A 25,794-nucleotide genomic window follows, 5' to 3' on the forward strand; every position below is an offset into this window, starting at 1 on the left:
TTATTATTGTGTAATCCTAATTCGTTGTTTACAAATTCACGTTGCTCCTTTAGACCCACTCAATCTATGTGAAACGGATAAGAAACAAGCTCATAAGGAACAAAAGCAATCATTTAAGTTTGGCTGGTCTGAGTGTGCTAACAGTCATGATGCAGTTGTAATGTCCTAAATGGCACCCTATTCCCTACATAGTGCACTACTTTTGACCCTCTTTTCATATCACTAGTGCTTATAATTTTCCAGACAGATGTTGTCTTCTGCTCTAGTAGTGAAGACCCTGAGATAGAACTGTTCACAGCTCACAATGTCCCTGCTCTTAAGTGATAGCAACGGACAGGCGCTATTGAGGGTTGTTAGGACCACAGTCTACCTTCCCCTCTCTCGGCTACGGACGGTATTCCTCCGGGTCGAGTTGTTGGACGTGTGTGTCGGGCGATTGATTGGGGGTGAAAATGAGGCACGGTGTGGTTGTGTTAATAAGTCTTCCATGAGGTGTGACATGAGCCGGTGCTACATTAATGAAGCACATCTTTCATTGCTGCCATAATATTAGCATCAGACAAGATGGGGTAATGCTCAGGACTTTTAATTCATTACATTTACATTTTGGTCACTAAGCAGACGCTCTTACCCAGAGCCACTTAGTCAGTGCATTCAACTAAGGTAGGTAAGACAACCACATATACATTTAGAACGTGACCATGAACATAACATTTGATAGATGATGAAAAGAGAGTATGCTATACAATTATTTATGAAGGAATCCAAAGAAGATATGTTTGCATAATGTTGATAACTGTACACAGGAAACATACCCAGTAAAATGCACTATAATTAATGATTGCATTAAGTAAATTATAGAATGTAAAAAATAAAAAAGCAAACCGTGAAAAAGAGGTTCCGGTTTAAATATATGTACAATCAGCCTGGGCCCTGACTTTGTATATATACAGTTGAAGTCGGAAGTTTACATACACCTTAGCCAAATACATTTAAACTCAGTTTTTCACAATTGCTGACATTTATGCCTAGTAAGAATTCCCTGTCTTAGGTCAGTTAGGATCACCACTTTGTTTTAAGGATGTGAAATGTCAGAGTAATAGTAGAGAGAATGATTTATTTCAGCTTTTATTTTTTTCATCACATTCCCAGTGGGTCAGAAGTTTACATACAGTACATTCAATTAGTATTTGGTAGCATTGGCTTTAAATTGTTTAACTTGGGTCAAACGTTTTGGGTAGCCTTCTACAAGCTTCCCACAATAAGTTGGGTGAAATTTGGTCCATTCCTCCTGACAGATCTAGTGTAGCTGAGTCAGGTTTGTAGGCCTCCTTGCTCACACACGCTTTTTCAGTTCTACCTTTCAGTTCTACCCACACATTTTCTTTAACCTCCTGACTGATGTCTTGAGATGTTGCTTCAATATATCCACATAATTTTACATTCCTCATGACGCCATGTATTTTGTGAAGTGCACCAGTCCCTCCTGCAGCAAAGCACCCCCACAACATGATGCTGCCACCCTCGTGCTTCACGGTTGTGATGGTGTTCTTCGGTTTGCAAGCCTCCACCTTTTCCTCCAAACATAACGATGGTCATTATGGCCAAACAGTTCTATTTTTGTTTCATCAGACCAGAGGACATTTCTCCAAAAAGTATGATCTTTGTCCCCATGTGCATTTGTCTGGCTTTTTTATGGCAGTTTTGGAGCAGTGGGTTCTTCCTTGCTGAGCGGCCTTTCAGGTTATGTCGATATAGGACTCATTTTACTGTGGATATACTGTGGATATAGATACTTTTGTACCTGTTTCCTCCAGCATCTTCACAATGTCCTTTGCTGTTATTCTGGGATTGATTTGCACTTTTTGCACCAAAGTACGTTCATCTCTAGGAGACAGAACGCGTCTCCTTCCTGAGCGGTATGACAGCTGTGTGGTCCCATGGTGTTTATACTTGCGTACTATTGTTTGTACAGATGAACGTGGTACCTTCAGGCGTTTGGAAATTGCTCCCAAGGATGAACCAGACTTGTGGAGGTCTACAATTTATTTTCTGAGGTCTTGGCTGATTTCTTTTGATTTTCCCATGATGTCAAGCAAAGAGGCACTGAGTTTGAAGGTAGGCCTTGAAACACATCCACAGGTACACCTCCAATTGACTCAAATGATTCAAATTAGCCTATCAGAAGCTTCTAAAGCCATGACATCATTTTCTGCAATTTTCCAAGCTGTTTCGAGGCACAGTCAACTTAGTGTATGTAAACTTCTGACCCACTGGAATTGTGATACAGTGAATGAGTGAAATAATCTGTCTGTAAACAATTGTTGGAAAAATGTCTTGTGTCACGCACAAAGTAGATGTCCTAACCGACTTGCCAAAACTATAGTTTGTTAACAAGAAATTTGTGGAGTGGTTGAAAAACAAGTTTTAATGACTCTAACCTAAGTGTTTGTAAACTTCCGACTTCAACTGTATATATAACCAGGTAAGTTGGTAAGTTGACTGGGAACACATTCTTATTTACATCAACAACCTGGGGAATAGGAAGTGGGATGAATGAGCCAATTGGAGGCTGGGGATGATTAAGTGGCCATGATGGTATGAGGGCCAGATTGGAAATGTAGCCAGGACACCAGAGTTCTTTAGTGACCACAGAGAGTCAGGACACCCATTTAACTTCCCATCTGAAAGACGGCACCCTACACAGGGCAATCACTGGGATATTTCTTCTTTAGACCTGAAGAAAGTGTGCCTCCTACTGCATCTGTTCTCCCGTCCAGGGATCAACCAGCCAACAGTGGGATGCAGGGTGGTATGCTGCTGGCAACAGTGGAGGGTAATAGCAATGTAGCATGTAGCACAGGCTAACAGTAATAGCACTGCTATATTCAGTAATAGCAATAATGTACACAATGTGATGACATGGGATTAGCATGTAGCGGCTTATAGCACAGAATAAACACACTATGTACATGGGGCTAGGCTAACCTAGCACACATTAGCACTATGGTTACCAGCTAGTGGATTAGCATGCTATGGCTAACAATGCTAGTGTGTAAACAATGATATGGCCACTGGGGCTGGATGGCATAACAGGAAGTGACTGAGATGTGATGACATCATAGGCCTGCCATCTTAAGTGATTGTGAACAATTGATGCAGTATTGCATTAGTAGAAACAAAGACTGTTCTCAGGTCAGGTCTGGTTGAAGCTAAATATGTTTGAGTCACATTGGGGACAATTTTAGCTAACCCTAAACCCTAGGTTGAAGATGACACAGTTTAAGACAAGGATTCTAATATCCCATAACTCTTTGCATAAATGAGGACGAATTCTAAACAATGGGACCAGCTATGCTAGTTAGCAACTGCGCTAGTCCCATGAATCTGTTTATATTCGAAAAGCTTCTGCATGGAATCATAACTTGTCCTAACCTGGGTATCTTCAACCTAGCCTAAGCCTAACCCTTTTCCTAGCCTTAACCTAATTCTCCTAACCTGACACATTAATTATCCTAACCTGCTACAAATAGTACCTTTTGCTAGTCAAAACCTGCAGACTTGCCCTGCGAGCAGTGTTTGTAGCCACTAATGCGATACAGCAACATCTACAGCAACATCTTGACACAGTACCTAATGGGGAGAGATTTTAGCTCACAGAAACTATACTATGAGGCCAGATAAACAGGAGTAAGTAATATGGCTAGTACACATACATAAATAACTATCTGATTTGACTTGAGCGTATACTGTAACACTGGGAGAGGCTAACACACTGTAGGTATTAGAGCCTATAACATACAGACAAATAAAATATACATCAACTTTTTTTTCCTCCAAATTATTTAACTTGGTAGGGTAGTTGAGAACAAGTTCTCATTCACAACTGCGACCTGGCCAAGATAAAGCAAAGCAGTGCGACACAAACAACAACACAGAGTTACACATAGAATAAACAAACGTACAGTCAATAACACAATAGAGAAAAAGTTTATATACAGTGTGTGCAAATGAGGTAAAATAAGGGAGGTAGGCAATAAATAGGCCGTAGTGGCGAAATAATTACAATTTAGCAATTAAACACTGGAGAGATAGATGTGCAGAAGATGAATGTGCAAGTAGAGATACTAAGGTGCAAAGGAGCAAAAAAATATTTAAATAATAATAAATAACCGTATGGGGATGAGGAACTTGGATGGGCTATTTACAGATGGGCTATGTACAGGTGCAGTGATCTGTGAGCTGCTCTGACAGCTGGTGCTTAAAGTTAGTGAGGGAGATATGGGTCTCCAGTGTTACGGACAACTAGGTGTGGTGGGTGGAATCAGGCGCAGAGAGCAAGGTTCAGTCGTTTCTTCCAATTTATTCCCCAGCACAACAAAACAGTCACGCCAACACACAGGGCGTATATATGTTGCCAGTCCAAAACAGGACAAACTAGTCCGGAGAATAAATCACACCATCAAACACAGAGTAACAATGACAAGCCTGCACAAATACCCAGCGGGCCTAGTGCCCTTAAATACCCTACAAACAAAACCTAATACTAAACAGGTGTACCCAATTACCCAATAACCCAAAACAAACGGAAAGGGAATCGATGGCAGCTAATAGGCCGGCGACGACGACCGCCGAGCGCCGCCCGAACAGGAAGAGGCACCATCTTCGGCGAGGTTCGTGACATCCAGCTTCAGTGATTTTTGCAATTCGTTCCAGTCATTGGCAGCAGAGAACTGGAAGGAAAGGCGGCCAAAGGAGGAATTGGCTTTGGGGGTGACCAGTGAAATATACCTGCTGGAGTGCATGCTACGGGTGGGTGTTGCTATGGTGGCCAGTGAGCTGAGATAAGGCGGGGCTTTACCTAGTAAAGACTTATAGATGACCTGGAGCCAGTGGGATTGGCTACAAATATGAAGCGAAGGCAGCCAACGAGAGCATACAGGTCGCAGTGGTGGGTAGTATATGGGACTTTGGTGACAAAACAGATTGCACTGTGATAGACTGCATCCAGTTTGCTGAGTAGAGTGTTGGAGGCTATTTTGTAAATGACATCGCTGAAGTCAAGGATCGGCAAGATAGTCAGTTTTACGAGGGTATGTTTGACAGCATGAGTGAAGGATGCTTTGTTGCGAAATGGGAAGCCGATTCTAGATTTAATTTTGGATTAGAGATGCTTAATGTGAGTCTGGAAGGAGAGTTTACAGTCTAACCAGACACCTAGGTATTTGTAGTTGTCCACATATTCTAGGTCAGAACCGTCCAGAGTAGTGATGCTGGACGGGCAGGTAGGTGCGGGCATGCATTTAAGCATGCATTTAGTTTTACTTGCATTTAAGAGCAGTTGGAGGCCACGGAAGGAGGCATTGAAGCTTGTCTGGTCTTGTCTTAGTTAACACAGGGTCCAAAGAAGGGCCTGAGGTATACAGAATGGTGTCGTCTGCGTAGAGGTGGATCAGATCATCACCAGCAGCAAGAGCGATATCATTGATGTATACAGAGAAGAGAGTCGGCCCGAGAATTGAACCCTGTGGCACCCCCATAAAGACTGCCAGAGGCAGTAGAATGAGTTGGTGAACCAGGCGAGGCAGTCATTTGAGAAACCAAGGCTGTTGAGTCTGCCAATAAGAATGTGGTTATTGACAGAGTCGAAAGCCTTGGCCAGGTTGATGAATACAGCTGCACAGTATTGTCTCTTAACGATGGCGGTAATGATATATCGTTTAGGACCTTGAGCGTGGCTGAGGTGCACCCATGACCAGATTGCATAGCAGAGAAGGTACGGTGGGATTGAAAATGGTCGGTGATCTGTTTGTTATCTTGGCTTTCGAAGACCTTAGAAAGGCAGGGTAGGGGGCCTCCCGGGTGGCGCAGTGGCTAAGGGCGCTGTACTGCAGACTCTAGGTTCGCGCCCAGGCTCTGTCGTAACCGGCCGCGACTGGGAGGTCCGTGGGGCGACGCACAATTGGCCTAGCGTCGTCCGGGTTAGGGAGGGGTTGGCCGGTAGGGATAACCTTGTCTCATCGCGCACCAGCGACTCCAGGGGTGGGCCGGGCGCAGTGCGCGCTAACCAAGGTTGCCAGGTGCACGGTGTTTCCTCCGACACATTGGTGCAGCTGGCTTCCGGGTTGGATGCGCGCTGTGTTAAGAAGCAGTGCGGCTTGGTTGGGTTGTGTATCGGAGGACGCATGACTTTCAACCTTCGTCTCTCCTGAGACCGTACTGGAGTTGTAGCGATGAGACAAGATAGTAGCTACTAAACAATTGGATACCACGAAATTGGGGAGAAAACGGGGTAAAAAATAAAAAATAAATAAAAAGAAAGGCAGGGTAGGATAGATATAGGTCTGTAGCAGTTTGGGTCTAGAGTGTCTTACCCTTTGAAGAGGGGGATGACCGCGGCAGATTTCCAATCTTTGAGGATCTCAGATGATATGAAAGAGTGGTTGAACAGGCTAGTAATAGGGGTTGCTACAATTTCGGCAGATCATTTTAGAAGGAGATGGTCCAGATTGTCTATCCCTGCTGATTTGAAGGGGTTCAGATTTTGCAGCACTTTCAGAACATCAGCAATCTGGATTTCGGCGAAGGAGAAATGGTGGAGGCTTGGACAAGTTGCTGTGAGGGGTGCAGGGGTTTTGACTGGGGTAGGAGTGGCCAGGTGGAAAGCAAGGCCAGCCGTAGAAGAATTCTCATTGAAATTCTCAATTATTGTGAATTTATCGGTGGTGACAGTGTTTCCTAGCCTGAACCCTAACCGGTTACAATTTCACTTACATGGTCAGTGACACACAAACACACAGTTAAGGATGTCCAGGGAAGGCTTGTTCGTTCAGGAAAGGTCCAGTTGTGAGTTGTACAGATTGTGTTGTGAGGTTTGAGACCCATACTTGGTGAGGCCTGTGATTGGCTGACCAGGTCAGGTGACTTTGGTCAGCAGCATGTTCTAGACCCCTAGCAACACCCCTAGCAACAGAGTGGCAAGGACCAGAGGTGTGAATGTCTCTCTGACTCCCAGGGCCAGCGAGAAGGTAGGAAATGAGGGTTAAAGTGCTGAGGGTTTTATACAAGCGGCAAAAATGGAAAAGGTGAAAAAACAAGACAAAAAAAAAAGAATTCTACCTCAAGATAAGCGGAATAAATTGATTGAACAAGGTTAGATGGACAATGAAACATTTTCTTAGATTTAAAAGATGAAAGTTGAGTCACAAAAACACTACATGACTAAAGTATGTGGACACCTGCTCGTCGAAAATCTCAGAATTAGGCCTGGCTCGCAGTCGGCGTTCCAATTCATCCCAAAGCTGTTCGATGGAGTTGAGGTCAGGGCTCTGTGTAGGTTAGTCAAGTTCTTCCACACTGATCTCAACAAACAATTTTTGTATGGACCTCGCTTTGTGCACAGCGGCATTGTCATGCTGAAACAGGAAAGGGCCTTCCCCAAACTGTTGCCACAAAGTTGGAAGCACAGAATAGTTTAGAATGTCATTGTATGCTGTAGCATTAAGATTTCCCTTCACTTGAACTAAGGGCTCTAGCCCGAACCATGCAAAAATCAAATCAAACTTTATTTGTCACATGCGCCGAATACAACAAGTGTAGACCTTATCGTGAAATACTTACTTACACCCCTTAACCAACAGTGCAGTTCAAGAAGTTAAGAAAATATTTACCAAATAAACTAAAGTAAAAAATTATAAAAAGTAAGACAATAACATAACAATAACGAGGCTATATACAGGGGGTACCGGTACCGAGTCAGTGTGCGGGGGTACAGGTTAGAGTACATGTTGGTAGGGGTGAAGTGACTATACATAGATAATAAACAGCGAGTAGCAGCAGTGTACAAATAATTGGAGGGGATGGGGTCAATGTAATAGTCCGGTGGCCATTTGATTAATTGTTCAGCAGTCTTATGGCTTGGGGGTAGAAGCTGTTAAGGAGCCTTTTGGTTCTAGACATGGCTCTCCGGTTCGGCTTGCCGTGCGGTAGCAGAGCAAACAGTCTATGACCTGGGTGATTTTTTTTAATTTTCAAATAAAATCAAATCAAATGTATTTGTCACATACACATGGTTAGCAGATATTAATGCGAGTGTAGCGAAATGCTTGTGCTTCTAGATCCGACAATCCAGTAATAACCAACGAGTAATCTAACTAACAATTCCAAAACTACTACCTTATACACACAAGTGTAAAGGGATAAAGAATATGTACATAAAGATATATGAATGAGTGATGGTACAGAGCGGCATAGGCAAGATGCAGTAGATGGTATCGAGTACAGTATATACATATGAGATGAGTATGTAAACAAAGTGGCATAGTTTAAAGTGGCTAGTGATACATGTATTACATAAAGATGCAGTAGATGATATAGAGTGCAGTATATACGTATACATATGAGATGAATAATGTATGGTATGTAAACATTATATTAGGTAGCATTGTTTAAAGTGACTACTGATATATTTTACATCAATTCCCATCAATTCCCATTATTAAAGTGGCTGGAGTTGAGTCAGTGTGTTGGCAGCAGCCACTCAATGTTAGTGGTGGCTGTTTAACAGTCTGATGGCCTTGAGATAGAAGCTGTTTTTCAGTCTCTCGGTCCCAGGTTTGATGCACCTGCACTGACCTCGCCTTCTGGATGATAGCGGGGTGAACAGGCAGTGGCTCGGGTGGTTGTTGTCCTTGATGATCTTTATGGCCTTCCTGTGACATCGGGTGGTGTAGGTGTCCTGGAGGGCAGGTAGTTTGCCCCCGGTGATGCGTTGTGCGGACCTCACTACCCTCTGGAGAGCCTTACGGTTGTGGGCGGAGCAGTTGCCGTACCAGGCGGTGATACAGCCCGACAGGATGCTCTCGATTGTGCATCTGTAGAAGTTTGTGAGTGCTTTTGGTGACAAGCCGAATTTCTTCAGCCTCCTGAGGTTGAAGAGGCGCTGCTGCGCCTTCTTCACGATGCTGTCTGTGTGGGTGGACCAATTCAGTTTGTCTGTGATGTGTACGCAGAGGAACTTAAAACTTACTACCCTCTCCACTACCATCCCATCGATGTGGATAGGGGGGTGTTCCCTCTGCTGTTTCCTGAAGTCCACAATCATCTCCTTAGTTTTGTTGACGTTGAGTGTGAGGTTATTTTCCTGACACCACACGCCGAGGGCCCTCACCTCCTCCCTGTAGGCCGTCTCGTCGTTGATGGTAATCAAGCCTACCACTGTTGTGTCGTCCGCAAACTTGATGATTGAGTTTGAGGCGTGCGTGGCCATGCAGTCGTGGGTGAACAGGGAGTACAGGAGAGGGCTCAGAACGCACCCTTGTGGGGCCCCAGTGTTGAGGATCAGCGGGGTGGAGATGTTGTTACCTACCCTCACCACCTCGGGGCGGCCCGTCAGGAAGTCCAGTACCCAGTTGCACAGGACGGGGTCGAGACCCAGGGTCTCGAGCTTGATGAGCTTGGGAACAGGAACAATGGTGGCCCTCTTGAAGCATGTTGGAACAGCAGACTGGGATAAGGATTGATTGAATATGTCCGTAAACACACCAGCTAGCTGGTCTGCGCATGCTCTGAGGGCGCGGCTGGGGATGCCGTCTGGGCCTGCAGCCCTGCGAGGGTTAACACGTTTAAGTGTTTTACTCACCTCGGCTGCATTGAAGGAGAGTCCGCATGTATTGGTTGCGGGCCGTGTCAGTGGCACTGTATTGTCCTCAAAGCGGGCAAAAAAGTTATTTAGTCCGCCTGGGAGCAAGACATCCTGGTCCGTGACTGGGCTGGTTTTCTTTTTGTAATCCGTGATTGACTGTAGACCCTGCCACATACCTCTTGTGTCTGAGCCGTTGAATTGTGATTCTACTTTGTCTCTATACTAACGCTTAACTTGTTTCATTGCCTTGCGGAGGGAATAGCTACACTGTTTATATTCGGTCATGTTTTCGGTCACCTTGCCCTGATTAAAAGCAGTGGTTCGCGCTTTCAGTTTCACGTGAATGCTGCCATCAATCCACGGTTTCTGGTTTGGGAATGTTTTAATCGTTGCTATGGGAACAACATCTTCACCGCACGTTCTAATGAACTCACTCACCGAATCAGCGTATTCGTCAATGTTGTTGTGTGACGCAATACGAAACATATCCCAGTCCACGTGATGGAAGCAGTCTTGGAGCGTGGAATCAGATTGGTTGAACAGACGTCAGCGCGGGAACTTCTTGTTTTAGCTTCTGTCTGTAGGCAGGGAGCAACAAAATGGAGTCGTGGTCAGCTTTTCCGAAAGGAGGGCGGGGGAGGGCCTTATATGGAAGGAAGATAGAATAGCAATGATCCAAGATTTTACCAGCCCTGGTTGCGCAATCGATATGCTGATACAATTTAGGGAATCTTGTTTTCAGATTAGCCTTGTTAAAATCCCCAGCTACAATTAATGCAGCCTCAGGATATGTGGATTCCAGTTTGCAAAGAGTCAAATAAAGTTTGTTCAGAGCCATCGATGTGTCTGCTTGGGGGGGAATATATACGGCTGTGATTATAATCGAAGAGAATTCCCTTGGTAGATAATGCGGTCGACATTTGATTGTGAAGAATTCTAAATCAGGTGAACAGAAGGACCTGAGTTCCTGTATGTGGTTGTGACCACACCATGTCTCGTTAACCATAAAGCCCCTCTTCTTACCAGAAAGATGTTTGTTTCTGTCGGCGCGATGCGTGGAGAAACCAGCTGGCTGCACCGACTCTCTCGAGTGAGCCATGTTTCCGTGAAGCAAGGAACGTTACAGTCTCTGATGTCCCTCTGGAATGCTACCCTTGCTCGGATTTCATCAACCTTGTTGTCAAGAGACTGGACATTGGTGAGAAGAATGCTAGGGAGTGGTGCGCGATGTGCCCGTCTCCGGAGTCTGACCAGAAGACCGCTTCGTTTCCCTCTTTTACGAAGTCGTTGTTTTGGGTCGCCGGCTGGGATCCATTCCGTTGTCCTGGGTGAAAGGCAGAACACAGGATCTGGTTCGCGAAAGTCATATTGTTGGTCGTACTGATGGTGAGTTAACGCTGCTCTTATATTCAGTAGTTCTGAATAGAAGAGTTCTTCTCAACTGTATGTAATGAAACCTAAGATGACCTGGGGTACCAATGTAAGAAATAACTCGTAAAAAAACAAAAAACTGCATAGTTTCCTAGGAACGCGAAGCGAGGCGGCCATCTCTGTCGGCGCCGGAAGTTTATGGGCTTTCCTCTGACACCGCCTATTATATAGGTCGTTGGTGATGTGGACACCAAGGAACTTGAAACTCTCGACCCGCTCCACTACAGCCACATTGATGTTAATGAGGGCCTGTTCGGCCCACCTTTTCCTTTAGTCCACAATCAGCTCCTTTGTCTTGCTCACATTGAGGGAGAGGTTGTTGTCCTGGCACCACACTGCCAGTTCCCTAACCTCCTCCTCCCTAACCGTCTCATTGTTGTCGTTGATCAGGTTCACCAATGTTGTCGTCAGCAAACTTATTGATGGTGTTGGAGTTGTGTTTGGCCACGCAGTCGTGGGTGTTGAGGGTCAGCATGGCAGACGTGTTGTTGCCTACCCTTAACACCTAGGGGCCGCCAATCAGGAAGTCCAGGATCCAGTTGCAGAGGGAGGTGTTTAGTCCGAGGGTCCTTAGCTTAGTGATGAGCTTCGTGGGCACTATGGTGTTGAACTCTGAGCTGTAGTCAATGAAGATTGTGTCATCTGTGGATCTGTTAGGGTGGTATGCGAATTGGAGTTGGTCTAGGGTATCCTGGAGGATGCTGTTGATGTGAGCACTTCATGGCTACCGACGTGAACAGCCCCAGACCATTATTCCTCCACCAAACTTTACAGCTGGCACTATACATTAGAGAACGCAGGTAGCGTTCTCCTGGCTTCCGCCAAACCCAGATTTGTCCGTTGGACTGCCAGATGGTTGGCATTACGCATGGTGATCTTAGGCTTGTGTGCGGCTGCTCGGCCATGGACAAACAGTTCTTGTGCTGACGTTGCTTCCAGAGGCAGTTTGGAACTCAGTAGTGAGTGTTGCAACCAAGGACAGAAGCTCTTCAGAACAAAAAGAGCATAGAATGTGCAGGGAAAGGAAAATGTGGAAAATATAAATAAAATGAGCAGAGAAATGGAGTGTGCATTTTGTAGTTTAGGGGACTGGTGCATGTTTACAAAAATATATATTTTGTTGTCACAACCCAGCACGAGGTCTTGTGGTAGTAACTCTGAGGTAGTGAGTAATTGTGTTGTCTTCTTTTTTACGAGAACAACGGGTACAGATGTAGGATCTTAATGTGATCACTCTTTTGTTGGCGAGAATTTTCCTGCACAGTCAGAAATGCAATCTTGTAGTGTATTCAAGGTTTAAAAAGGCTTCTAAAGTTTGTCATTTCTACTTTAAAATGTCAGACTTGATTTGCCCTAATGAAAAAAAATCTACCTCTACAAAAAATCTCATTAATAATTTGTATTTCAAATCAAATCATCAAATCAAATTTATTTATAAAGCCCTTCTTACATCAGCTGATATCTCAAAGTGCTGTACAGAAACCCAGCCTAAAACCCCAAACAGCATGCAATTTCCTGTTGTTGCAGTATTATTTTGCTGCTGTAGCAAACTGGCTCAAATTAAGATCTTACATCTGTAGTACCCATGTTACCGTACACTAGCGTGACTCATGGAAACAGACTCTGTGTGTTCCCCAGAGGGTCCTACTCACTATGACCCTGTGTGAGAGTGTGTGTATTAAACCTGCCAAGCTGGAAGGCACCATTGATTTAGCAGCAGCTTTCCCCCATTCCACTCTCAACTCTGCTGCCCAGGGGGAGGGGGAAGAGAGAGAGAGAGATGCATTCTGGCCCCGGATGATGTACGGCCCTGGGCCGGGTGATAGCAGAACCTCCTCTGGGTGCTAGGGCTCTAGACAGGCAGTTTACAGGACTAGATGGGTGCTAAGGATTCTAAGACATGCTCAGTGTCCATCCCTTCTTTCTGTGATATGTAAATAGAGCTGCTGCAGACACTGCCCCCCCCCCTTCTCTCTCTCACTCTCACATTCATTCACTCACTCACTCACTCACTCACTCACTCACCGGGAGTGTGTGTGGGTGAGAGAGAGACCTTCTTCTGCTGTGCTGAGACGCAGAGAAAGCGAGAGAGAAAGAGAGAGAGAGGCTCTCTATGCTCAAGTCCTACTCCTGCTTTCTCTCTCTCATCATTCCTCCCTCCTGCTCTCTCTTGCCTGTGGAATATACTGACAAGGAATAGTCTCTCAGACACATGTGTGTCTAGAGCCTTTTAGGCTTGCAAACAAAACAAGTGCTTTATTTCTTTGCTCTGAGTATGTTTGCCTCGATTTTCTATGCCAAGAAGCTAGGGAGAAGACTTGTACAGAATGCGAGGAAAGCCAAAATGCCAAAAGATACGGTAAGTGTACGTTTTTTTTTCTGATTTATTTCGGTCAACAAATACAGTGTCATGGTATAAGAAGAATACAAAGTGAAAGTGTCCATCTGGATGTAAGATGCAGATTATGCTTTGCTCAGCTTTCTTCAGTGTTTATTTTTTTGAAATTCTCAGTTTTGTGGGCTATGCAATGTCTTCTTTAAAAGCATCTGTTCTGTCTCATTCGAGAGAGAGCGTGAGAGAGACACACAGAGGGAGAGAGTATGACAGAGAATGATGTCACATAAGATCTGATCATTATACTCTGATCTGTGGTACTCAACTGTATCTTTCTCATTAACTGCGCAAGATCCTCTTATCTGGCCTCCGGTTACATTTCTCCTCCGTCTTTTAAGTCCCAGACACAAGTTTGACAATGTGCCTGCTGCACTAGCAGATTTCATCCCGACAGAGTCTTAAGATAAATCAGCATGGCTTCTGATTAGTCCAAGGGCAGTTGCTTGCATTGCCTCATTTGTCTCAATGTTCCTGTTTAACGGACAGTTGGATTGCAAAGGGTGTTTTGGTCCTGTAAGGAGTCCTACTGAGATTAAAACAAGTCCTGCTGAGATTAGGCTGTCCTAATATGGACACCTTGTCTGTGCCATATGTCACCTGGGATAGTGTGTGGTTAATGTGACTTAAGCAATGGCGAAAGTAAGCCTTCTATTTTGGAAGTATTTAATCTACTGTGTGCTTTTTACAGATTGCTGGGAGAGCCTTACACCACTAGAGTTTCCACCTATTTATTTTTTCCCTGGAAAATTTGAATTGTAATATCTTTGAATAGAATAGATCCTAAGCTTTTAATAAACCAGAATGTTTGAATTCTTAAATAGAATAAGCAAATGGTGAGTTTTTCAGCTGTTTTCAGTTGGTTTTCAGCTATTCAAAAGGTAGCTAGCATCAGCATCAACAGGTTTCTGCTCTGGGGCTAAGTCACTTGCTCCCAAGCTGGTTATGCTGCAAACAGCTTCCTCCTGGTGCTTCAATCTAAGCAAGCAGTACAGTAAAAAAAAAAAAATTGTGCTCTATGGCTTATATTGCGACATGGATTTGTTCACTTAAACACCAAGATGCAAAGCGTTGCCTAGCAACTATAGAGCTGGTTTGCAAGGAGGCGGCAGTGGGGCGCATTGATCCAGAGAGCAGACAACAGGGGTCAGGGATAAGGTAGTCCCGTGGGAAGACATCCTTCCAAATCACTTCTTATTGACTCAACTATTGGAAGTCTGGAGATTTTTAATTTAGAATTTTGTGTTTGAATGGAAACAACGCATTTCGTTGGCTCAGAATAGAAACAACATTGCTTCCTATCAGGAGAGGATTTTTTTTTAACTTGTTTTGTCCGTACTTCCTTTCCTACTGTATCGGACAAGGAACGTTTTAGTCGTTTTAGTAGCATTATCTTTTGTGCCTTATGTTATCTAGCTTGTTGCTAGTCAGAGAGTAGTTATTTTAGTGTGATGTATTTTTGAATGGATGGATAACTAAGCAAGGCTCTTTCTTGATCACTATACTCACAAGCACCTTTCCAGTATGTTATGAGCTAAAGAACTTGGCCATTACCTCACACTTGCCTCCACTGAGAGAAAGCACATTGCATTACACAAGCACTCTTACACACAGCCACAAAACATTGGCATTAGCACGCTGGCTCGCAGCCACTCACTCATGTGTGCGTGAGCAAGTGTGTGTGTGTGTGTGTGTGTGTGTGTGTGTGTGTGTGTGTGTGTGTGTGTGTGTGTGTGTGTGTGTGTGTGTGTGTGTGTGTGTGTGTGTGTGTGTGTGTGTGTGAAGCTGAGTGTGAATGAGCAACAGGGATAGCAGAGAGGAGTGTGTGCCTCAGCACAGTTGGGAAGCAACTAATTGGTCCTCTGTGTCAGCTCTTCTACAGCTCTTCTAAGTCACAGAGTTATTGTAGGGGGCTTATAGCTGGTTCAGTGTGCAGCTGTGTGTTAAGGTAAACTGCTCTGTCTAAACAAGAATGAGTTAATCTGAATCACTGGCTACATGTTGAGAGTTTGCAAGTCAGGTGTCTGTCCAATCAGCGGCGACTTGCAGGTTTAGCCTAATTCGGTATATGGCTTGCCCGCACTGGGAAAAAACTGTGATGTTTCACAAATGCAGTGATTCCTTAGGCTATTGTCATACTTCAGTAAAAGTAAAGATACCTTAATAGAAAATGACTCAAGTAAAAGTGAAAGTCACTCAGTAAAATACTACTTGAGTAAAAGTCTAAAGGTATTTGGTTTTAAATATACTTAAATATCAAAAGTAAATGGAATTGCTAAAATGTACTTAAGTATCAAAAGTAAAAGTATTAATCATTTCAACTTCCTTATATTAAGCAAACCAGACGGCACAATATTTGTATTTATTTTATATTTTTTTGACAGACAGCAAGGGGCACACTCCCAAAAACTCAGACATGATTTACAAACAAAGCATTTGTCTTTAGTGAGTCCGCCAGATTAGAAGCAGTAGGGATGACCAGGGATGTTCTCTTGATAAGTGTGTGTATTGGACAATTTTCCTGTCAAAATGTAATGAGTACTTTTGGGTGTCAATAAAAAGTACATTATTTCCTTTAGGAATGTAGTGAAGTAAAAGTAAAAGTTTCCAAAAATATAAATAGTAAAGTACAGATTCCCCAAAAAACTACTTAAGTAGTACTTTAAAGTATTTTTACTTATATACTTTACACCACTGAGGAGTAGTTCTCATGGTAAAATGCAGAAATGTATGTCAATAAAAAATAATTTGCCTTGCAGGTCAGGCTTACTATTCTATAGCAGCCTATTGATGAAATTACAGAAATGAATGAATGAATGAATGATGTTGGCGAGGCTGCCGTTTTGTTGTTTTTTGAATTTAGCTTGAAGGGTACCTACCACTGGAGGCTCCTTAGAGGAGGAAGGGGAGGACCATCCTCCTCAGTGAATTTCATTAAAAAAAGTAATAGTTAAAAAGTTATCATTTTTAGATTAAACTATACTAAATATATTCACATCACCAAATAATTTATTAAAACACACTGTTTTGCTATGAACGTTTACAGTAGCTTCAACGGAACTCTGTAGGGTAGCACCATGGTGTAGACGGAAGACAGCTAGCTTCCGTCCTCTTCTGGCTACACTGACTTCAATACAAAACCTAGGAGCCTCATGGTTCTCAGCCCCTTCCAAAGACTTAAACAATAATTATGCCAACTTCCGGAGGACATCCTCCAACCTATCAGAGCCCTTGCAGCATGAACTGACATGTTGTCCACACAATCAAAGAATCAGAAAATGAATATAGTACTGAAAGCATAATCTACAGCTAGCTAGCACTGCAGTGCATAAAATATGGTGAAGAAGAAGCAAGAGAGAGAGAGATTTTGTCTTTTTTTTCTTCTTCACATTCAGTTTCCCTTACTTAGCAAGCAAATGCTGCTAGCTAGTTTAGCCTGCTCAAACAGAGGGATTCTATGTTAGCTAGCTGGCTATGACTATCCAACACAACAGTGGAACTCTTCCAAGTCAAAGTAAACTTTTGGTTTTACTAATTTATTGCCACCCGGGCCGGCCGGTGTAACTGCTAAACTGCTAACTGACTATACACTTTAAAGTTACTGCATGATTGTAGCAGGGTTAGCTAACGTCATAGTCAACATTGTTAAGCGGAGCCCAAGAGCAGACTCAGATGCGGAAACAGGGATGAATGAACCAAAATATTTATTGTTACACAGGGAGATCTGGAGTGCAGATCCGGGGAAGCTCGGATGAGTTGCAGAAAAAACAGAAGTGGAGACTGAGGTTGCAGTTAGCTGAGTAGAACAGGGTAAACAGGTCCTGAGTGGAATCCAAGGTAGTGGTGTTGAGTAAAATCCAGAGCAAGGTAGTTGGGTGGTGAGATGTGGAACAGTAGACAGGAGCCAGAGACAGAGCAGTAACTGCAATGAGAGGATAAACGGTGTCAGGCAGGGAAACAGGCACAGCAGAGTAATAGGATTGGATAATCTTGAATAATCATAAATGGCTAGAATCATGAACTGACTGAACAGAGATTATAATCTGGCAGAGTGGAAGTGGCAGGACTGAGAATTTGTTGAGGTCTTGATTATGGAATGAGTTGCAGCTGGTAGGGATCTGCTCTGACTCCAGCACACCTGTCTCCAACCACACAATCACACAGAGAGGGAGCGGGAGAGAGAGAGAGAGTGTATACAGGGGGAGTAGCTGCAGGTCAAGAAGACACCGGATGAACACCAGAGGGCATAGCAGGAGCAGATGTGACAAACATAGCTAATAGAACTAACGCTTCTATTAGCTATGTTGACTATGACATTACTTTAGCTAAAATGGTGACAATTATGTTTTTTTCCCGCTTGATCAGATACAGCTGATGTGTTGTGCGTTGAAGTCCACAAGCGAATGGAAAAGGTGAGAGGAGGAGAGCGCATAGATGAGAGAAGGAATACAACGTGGCTGCTATGAATGTGAACTGTGTTTACGCGAGACCAGGCATGTATTCATTCCTCTGATTCTGTTGAAAAACATTTCTTAAAAGGAAGCAAACGGAACAAAACGGGGATAAACATGCCTGAATTTGTCCAATAGAAACTCTCATTTGCAACTGCTGGACTAATGATAACACCTTGCTGTCTGTCCATGTGTCACTGTCTGTCACCTCACCGTTTTCTCTCGACCTGTGTGCACCTACGTTGTAAACTTTCATTCATAGGCTAGGTTGTAGCAACCTCATGAGTATCATGTAGTAGCCAATAGATCGATTTTACAGTACATTGAGCTGGGTGAATTTGGAAAGTATTCAGACCCCTTCCCTTTTTCCACATTTTGATACGTTTCAGCCTTTTTCTAAAATTGATTAAATAAAAAAAATTATTCATCAATCTACACATAATACCCCATAATGACAAAGCGAAAAGAGGTTTTTGCAAATAAAAAAATAAAAAAACACATAAGTATTCAGACCCTTTGCTATGAGACTTGAATTTGAGCATCCTGTTTCCATTGATCATCCTTGAAATGTTTCTACAACTTGATTTGAGTCCACCTGTGGTAAATTACATTTATTGGACATGATTTGGAAAGGCACACAGCTGTTTAAATAGGTCCCACAGTTGACAATGTATGTCAGAGCAAAAACCAAGCCATGAGGTTGAATGAATTGTCTGTAGAGCTCAGAGACAGGATTGTGTTGGCAGATCTGGGGTAGGTTACCAAAACATTTCTGCAGCATTGAAGGTCCCCAAGAACACAGTGGCCTCAATACATTTTACATGGAAGAATTTTGGAACCACCAAGACTCTTCCTAGAGCTGGTCTCCTGGCCAAACTGAACAATCGGGGGAAAAGGGCCTTGGTCAGGGAGGTGACCAAGAACCCGATGGTCAGTCTGACAGAGCTTCAGAGTTCCTTTGTGAAGGTGGCAGAACCTTCCAGAAGGACAACCATCTCTGCAGCACTCCACCAATCAGGCCTTTTTGGTAGTGGCCAGATGGAAGCCACTCCTCGGTAAAAGGCACATGACAGCCCGCTTGGAGTTTTCCAAAATGCACCTAAAGGACTCTCAGACCAAGAGAAACAAGATTCTCTTGTCTAATGAAACCAAGATTGGATTCTTTGGCGTGAACGCCAAGCGCCACATCTGGAGGAAACCAGGCACCGCTCATCACCTGGCCAATACCATCCCTACAGTGAAGCATGGTGGTGGCAGCATCATGCTGTGGGGATGTTTTTTAGCAGTCGGAACTGGGAGACTAGTCAGGATCGAGGGAAAAATGAATGGAGCAAAGTACAGAGAGATCCTTGATGAAAACCTGCTCCAGAGCACTCAGGACCTCAGGAAGGCGAAGGTTCACCTTCCAACAGGACAAAATCCCTAATCACATAGCCAAGACAATGCAGGACTGGCTTTGGGACAAGTCTCTGAATGTCCTTGAGTGGCCCAGGCAGAGCCCGGACTTAAACCCGAACATCTCTGGAGAGACCTGAAAATAGCTGTACAGCTTGAGAGAATCCTACAGAGTAGAATGGGAGAAATTCACCAAATACAGGTGTGCCAAGCTTGTAACGTAATACCCAAGAAGACTTGAGGCTGTAATCGCTGCCAAAGGTGCTTCAACAAAGTACTGAGTAAAAGGTCTGAATACTTATGTAAATGTCATAGTTCCGTTTGTTTTATCTTTACATTTGCAAAAATAATCAAAAACCTTGTTTTTGCGCTGTCATAATGGGGTATTGTGTGTAGATTGATGAGAGGGAAGAACTATTTAATACATTTTAGAATAAGGCTGTAACGTAACAAAATGTGGAAAAAGTGAAGGGATTTCAATACTTTCCGAATGCACTGTACATAAGGGACTTTATGTTCATATCCCGTACTGCATTCATAATAAACATTCTGTAAATGCTCATGTAAAACATAACCAAAATATTAACTTGCAGTTGTCAACATAAGTTGATAAGCTTTTACAGTATGCTTATGAAATGCTTATGCACTGCAAATGGATGCATTATTTATGGCATTATGAATGTAGGTACTCTTCAAGTAAAGTGTTTCCAACATTTTTAGGTTTGACTCAAGGAAACTCATCAGTGAAAGTGCTGCTCAATCTAATGCTTAATTGAATTTACATATTAGATTTGGAATGTTGCTGTCACTTTCTGATCTGTATTTCCTTTGTTTTGTCTTTATTTAGTATGGTCAGGGCGTGAGTTGGGGTGGGCAGTCTATGTTTTGTGTTTCTATGTTTGGTTTCTGTTTCGGCCTAGTATGGTTCTCAATCAGAGGCAGGTTTCGTTAGTTGTCTCCGATTGAGAATCATACTTAGGTAGCCTGGGTTTCACTGTTGGTTTGTGGGTGTTTGTTTCCGTGTGTGTGTTTGTCGCCACACGGTACTGTTTCGGTTTTTGTAGATTTCACGTTATTGTTTTTGTCCGAGTGTTCATTTGTCTTTATTAAAAACATTATAGACACTTACCACACTGCATCTTGGTCCGATCCTTACTCCTCTTCCACTGAAGAGGAGATCTGCCGTTACAGTTGCTGTTATCTAAATAAATGTAACTTTTAAAGATTTTGAAAAGCAAATTAAACATAAGGCCAAAACAATGAATGCCCACCAATGTAAATTTCACGATATCCTATATTTCTTCTTATCAGAGTCAAAGTCGGCCTATAGACATTTCTCTAATATTCCACTTCGAATTGTGACCTGAAACACAAGAACAAATCTAATTGAAAGAGGACTGCTTTTGTTATTAGATTACCAGAGCAGTCGCTGCTGCCAGATTTACTCATAGGAAATCCTTCCAGAAATAGCCCATTTAATTGTCACACAAATAAAATATGTATTTTCCACTTGAAGAAATACGGAGTTGTGTTTGCTAAGCAGCACTGACATTGAGTCTGAAAAAGGGCTGTTCTTTCTGTACTCTTCCTCTAATGGCTACTTTTTTTCTCCATTTAATAATTTGAACATTGATGTTGTGAAAATAATTTCCAACAAGCAAAGTCAGAGAGGAGAGACTCAAATATGTTGATTTCCAATTGATAGACTTACAGTTTTCCTATTCTTTTCCCCCTTCTTTAAAGTTTGTGTTGTTCTCAAGTTGAATAATAAGGTATTTGGGAGGAAAAAAACTTGCAGTAATGCAAAGCATGTTCCTCAGCTCCAGCCTGCCAAGTCACAAGCCTTAGACTGCATTATTTGACGTGTTTTAACATTTTGAATTAAAATTGTATTTTACTTTGTTTCCAATGGGGTTATACGTACAGTTTTTGCGTTTTCAAGGTGCTATGGTTTTCAGTGTTTTAGTTTAGGTTTTCTCCCAGTTGCAGTGTGTGGTTTTCTGGCGCCTACTTTCGCCTAAAGACCTAACCGTCGGGGTTAAACCTCAGCTTAACCCTAGAGGTTCTTGCAGTCACTGTAGTCATTTTGACTAGCTGCTGTCATCAATTTGACGAGGAATGTCGATATTTCACGGTTCCAAAAAAGACTTTTTTGCATCCATCATGTTGCGCCATTGTTATGTTGTTAGTTCATGATGAAGATCCATCGATATCAGGTCACTCACTCCTGAACAATTGTTGGGAAACGTATAACTTGTTTATTGACGTGGCAAGCACAAACAGAAGGTTATGTCAGAAGTGCCCCTTGCCATATTTCAATTTAACTAGGCAAGTCAGTTAAGAACAAATTCTTATTTACAATGACAGGCTACCAGGGAACAGTGGGTTAATTGCCTTGTTCAGGGGCAGAACAACAGATTTTTACCTTGTCAGCTCAGGGATTCGATCCAGCAACCTTTCGGTTCCTGGACCAACACTCTAACCACTAGGCTACCTGCCACCCCATAAAGAAAGTTATGTCAGAAGTGCCCCTTGCCATTCCCTCAATTTGAAAAATCTGAAATAATGTCCCCATGAAAAGTCAGTTTCTGTTCCTAATTGTATTCACCATTGTTGAAGACCTCTCCTGGACCTTAACATTATTTAAAAAACAAATCCTACGGTGACTATACATTTTTCTGTCCAGGAGTCATTTCAACAAATATATTATTTTATTCCCTCAAACAAGGGCGTACCACATCATCTTGTCACCCCAAACATTTGCCCTGTGTTGTCAGGCTCGAAATCCATTAATTCTCAGATGAGACAATCGTAACGTCATTATAATCTCACAGTGTCTCTCCCATTTGTCTTCCTCATTTCTTCCATCAGGTTTATCACATTGTGATGACTTTTTAAATTGGTTTCTGGGAAGGATTTGGTCAGTCAGACTTCTGCCAACAAAAACTTTGCAGATACACTATTCATATTACGACATGGCTCCCTATTCCCTATATAGTGCACCATTTTTGACCAGAGTCCTACGTAACTTTTGAAAAGTAAATTGAACATAAGACCAAAACATTGAATGCACACCAAAGTAATACAATACTATATATTTCTTCTTAGAGTCAAAATAGGTCTACAACCAATTCTTTAGCAGTCCTTGATATTCCACTTCGATGTGTGACCTGAAACACAAGAACAAATCCAAGAAGCGATGCGATAAAGTCTAATTGAAAGAGGACTGTTTTTGTTATTAGATTACCAGAGCAGTCACTGCTCCCAGATTTCTCATACCAGAAATAGCCCATTTGAATGATATAAAATATCCACTTGAAGAAATGCAGAGTTGTGCAGAGTTGTGTTTGCTAAGCAGCACTGACATGGAGTCGATAAAATAAGTCTTATTTCTGTACTATTTCTCTGGCTGTTAGTGGCTACTTCATTTTTCCATTGAATCATTTGAACATTGATGTAGTGAGAATCATTACCAACAAGCAAAGTCGGAGAGGAGAGACTCAAATACCTTGATTTACAGTTGATAGACAAAGTTTTCAGCTTTTTATTATGGTTTTCAGTGTTTTAGTTTTTTTTATTTTCTCCAGTGGCAGAGTGTGGTCTTCTGCTGCCTACTTTCGCCTAAAGACCATTGCCCTGTGTTGTCCGGCTCGAAATCCATTCATTCTCAGATGAGACAATCGTAACGTCATTATAATTTCACAGTGTTGAAAGTCTCTTCTCTTTTCCTCCATCAGGTTTATCACATTGCAATGACTTTTTAAATTGGTTTCTGGGAAAGGATTTGATCAGTCAGACTTCATATTAGGACATATTAGGACATCCTTTGTGATTTGCTGCTATGCCATGTACAGCAGTCTGAGGCCACATGCATCCTAAATGGAAACATATTCCCTATATAGTGCACTACTTTTGACCAGAGCAGCATGGGCCTTGGTCATAAGTAGTGCACTAAATTGGGAATTTGGGATGCAGCCTGAGTCAGCAGGATCTCTTCCATTACGCTGCTATCTGTCACAAAGTCGAAGGTTTTTAAAAGTATTACAGCAGTGCATAGTGCAGGATTTGTATTCCAATTTCCCTTTTCAATTGATTTATTTAATTGGATACAGGAAGGAAGAGATGGTTTCCAATCTAAACGTGAGGTTGGAAGGAAGAGATGGTTTCCATTCTAAACGCGAGGTTGGAAGGAAGAGATGGTTTCCATTCTAAACGCGAGGTTGGAAGGAAGAGATGGTTTCCATTCTAAACGCGAGGTTGGAAGGAAGAGATGGTTTCCATTCTAAACGTGAGGTTGGAAGGAAGAGATGGTTTCCATTCTAAACGTGAGGTTGGAAGGAAGAGATGGTTTCCATTCTAAATGCGAGGTTGGAAGGAAGAGATGGTTTCCATTCTAAATGCGAGGTTGGAAGGAAGAGATGGTTTCCATTCTAAACGTGAGGTTGGAAGGAAGAGATGGTTTCCATTCTAAACGCGAGGTTGGAAGGAAGAGATGGTTTCCATTCTAAATGCGAGGTTGTGTGTGAACATAATATATGCCATTTAGCATACACTTTTATCCAAAGTGACTTATAGTCATGCTTGTATATCCTATGGGTGGACCCAGCAGGAATCAAACCTACAATCTTTGGAGTCCATGCGCTACCAATTGAGCTACACATGACCTGCTGCTAATGTCATTAGTCGTCAGTTGGATCTATCATGAAACTCAGGTACTCAAGTTGATATCCTCTCTACTTGCTTGTCGTGCATAGGAACGATACATGGAGAGTTTGTTGTATTGTAGAGGCTCAGACAATTCTCCCAATTTAGGGTAAAGAATTAACTGCCAGCAAGGCCTTGATATTGACTTTTAGATACTTGAAACCATACAAACTTACTTACCTCTTGTACTATTCTCTATACCATCACTTACTGTGGCAGCTCAATAGCACACAATGTTATAGAGTGCTTACACTAGAATGTGAGGTGACACATCCTAATGCCACATCCTAATGCCACATCCTAATGCCACATCATAATGCCACATCATAATGCCACATCCTAATGCTACATCCTAATGCCACAGTCTAATGCCACATCATAATGCCACACCATAATGCCACACCCTAATGCCACATCATAATGCCACATCATAATGCCACATCATAATGCCACATCCTAATAGATGCAGGGTTTCATACATGTGACTTCTAGAGCTCAACATGTAATGACAGCTAATGACAAACTACATCACATTATTCAACAGAAATCTATTAGCAAGATGGCAATGTGACCTGTCATTGATGTAACATCAAGCTATGGTTATGTTTATGACTTTTGTAGACCTGATGACAGGTATTTTCTGATTTAACAGATGGAGAGAGAGGATGACAGTGGGGAAAGATAGAGAGAGCTTGTGTCAAAGGGAAAGTAGGTCTATGCTGACACGTAGACAAGTGTGCCAGAGGTTGAGGCATTACCACCAGGCCACAACAGCTTTTATTGTAAAGTGTCTCATCAGCAGTCCACAGAACCTGGATAGGAAGGTGAGGGTTAGTTGAGGGGTGTCATCGGGAGGTGTACTGGGATTTTATGCTCCTCTTGACAGCCAAATCCTTCTGCCACCCACATTAAATGACCAACTATTCCCGTGGGTCCTTATCTCTCCATTAGAGTGCGGACAGTTTAGGATACATTTTGCCAGCTCATAAAAAGCCTTGGCGGCCTCGACACCAAATCCATTAGCATACACTGGCATTATTAATTATTACCTGACAGGTTTCAGCAAGGTGAGAGAGGCCAGAAAGACAATGTATTCAGGACCAAGGAAGGCTGCCATCATACCAAAGAGAAAGTGCACAAAACTTTTTGAAAATGTATTACATAGCACAGTATTTTAAATTCAAGGTTCTCATCAATATTTCATGATGTCTCTGTTGACTTTTGACCTTTATGCCTGGGCATGGTAAAGATGAGCATAATAGTAGATACTGTGGACTAAGACCACTGGGTATATATCTACTGTAGCAATGATTGGAGCTGTAACTAGAATGGATAGAGCACTGCATACTGAGCAAGTCCAAAGTCAATACAAGGCCACATGTTTTGATTTTATCACTGGATGATATATAGGTTGGTTGTGTTTTCGTGCACTGTCAGTAAGATGCAAATGCTTTTATAGAGGCGCATAACATCAGCTACTTTATTATATTCTTTGTTTGGTGTGTATTCTTCTTGACATGCACATTGAATCCCAAGAAATATGCCCAAGTGGCCAGAGAATTGGTCTGCTCGGGAGTCTGTTTTTACTACAACCTGATGTCCTATTTGGGTCAAGAGCTTGGGTTAAGGGTAATATGGCCATAATAAACAGTTACAATTTGAATTACTGTTCAATGTTGTCATCGAATAAGGCTTTCCTCTTACATCAATGTCTGGAGAGACAGATACTGTTGACTTGTTTAATAATACTTATTGAACATATATTGAACATATAGAGA

The 25,794-nt window shown here is 42.6% G+C and overlaps 1 protein-coding gene across 50 annotated transcripts in view; it reads left to right on the plus strand.

Moving 5' to 3' along the window:
• LOC110533415 (disks large homolog 2) overlaps window positions 1-25,794 on the plus strand; it is a 317,171-nt gene that overhangs the window by 171,474 nt on the left and 119,903 nt on the right. Inside the window, exon 1 of one of the 50 annotated variants that reach the window (XM_090186005.1) lies at window positions 13,224-13,433. The exons of 48 other annotated variants lie outside the window; for them this stretch is intronic. In XM_090186005.1, the coding sequence (XP_090042131.1) occupies window positions 13,350-13,433 (84 nt within the window). In that variant the 5' untranslated portion in view covers window positions 13,224-13,349. Of the gene's footprint in view, window positions 1-13,223; window positions 13,434-25,794 lie in introns of those variants that run through there. One more of the 50 variants, XM_036989789.2, reaches the window with a different exon arrangement.

Source organism: Oncorhynchus mykiss, chromosome 10 (genome assembly GCF_057628025.1).
Source record: "Oncorhynchus mykiss isolate SJ-2025 chromosome 10, ASM5762802v1, whole genome shotgun sequence".
Taxonomy (NCBI): Eukaryota; Metazoa; Chordata; class Actinopteri; order Salmoniformes; family Salmonidae; genus Oncorhynchus; species Oncorhynchus mykiss.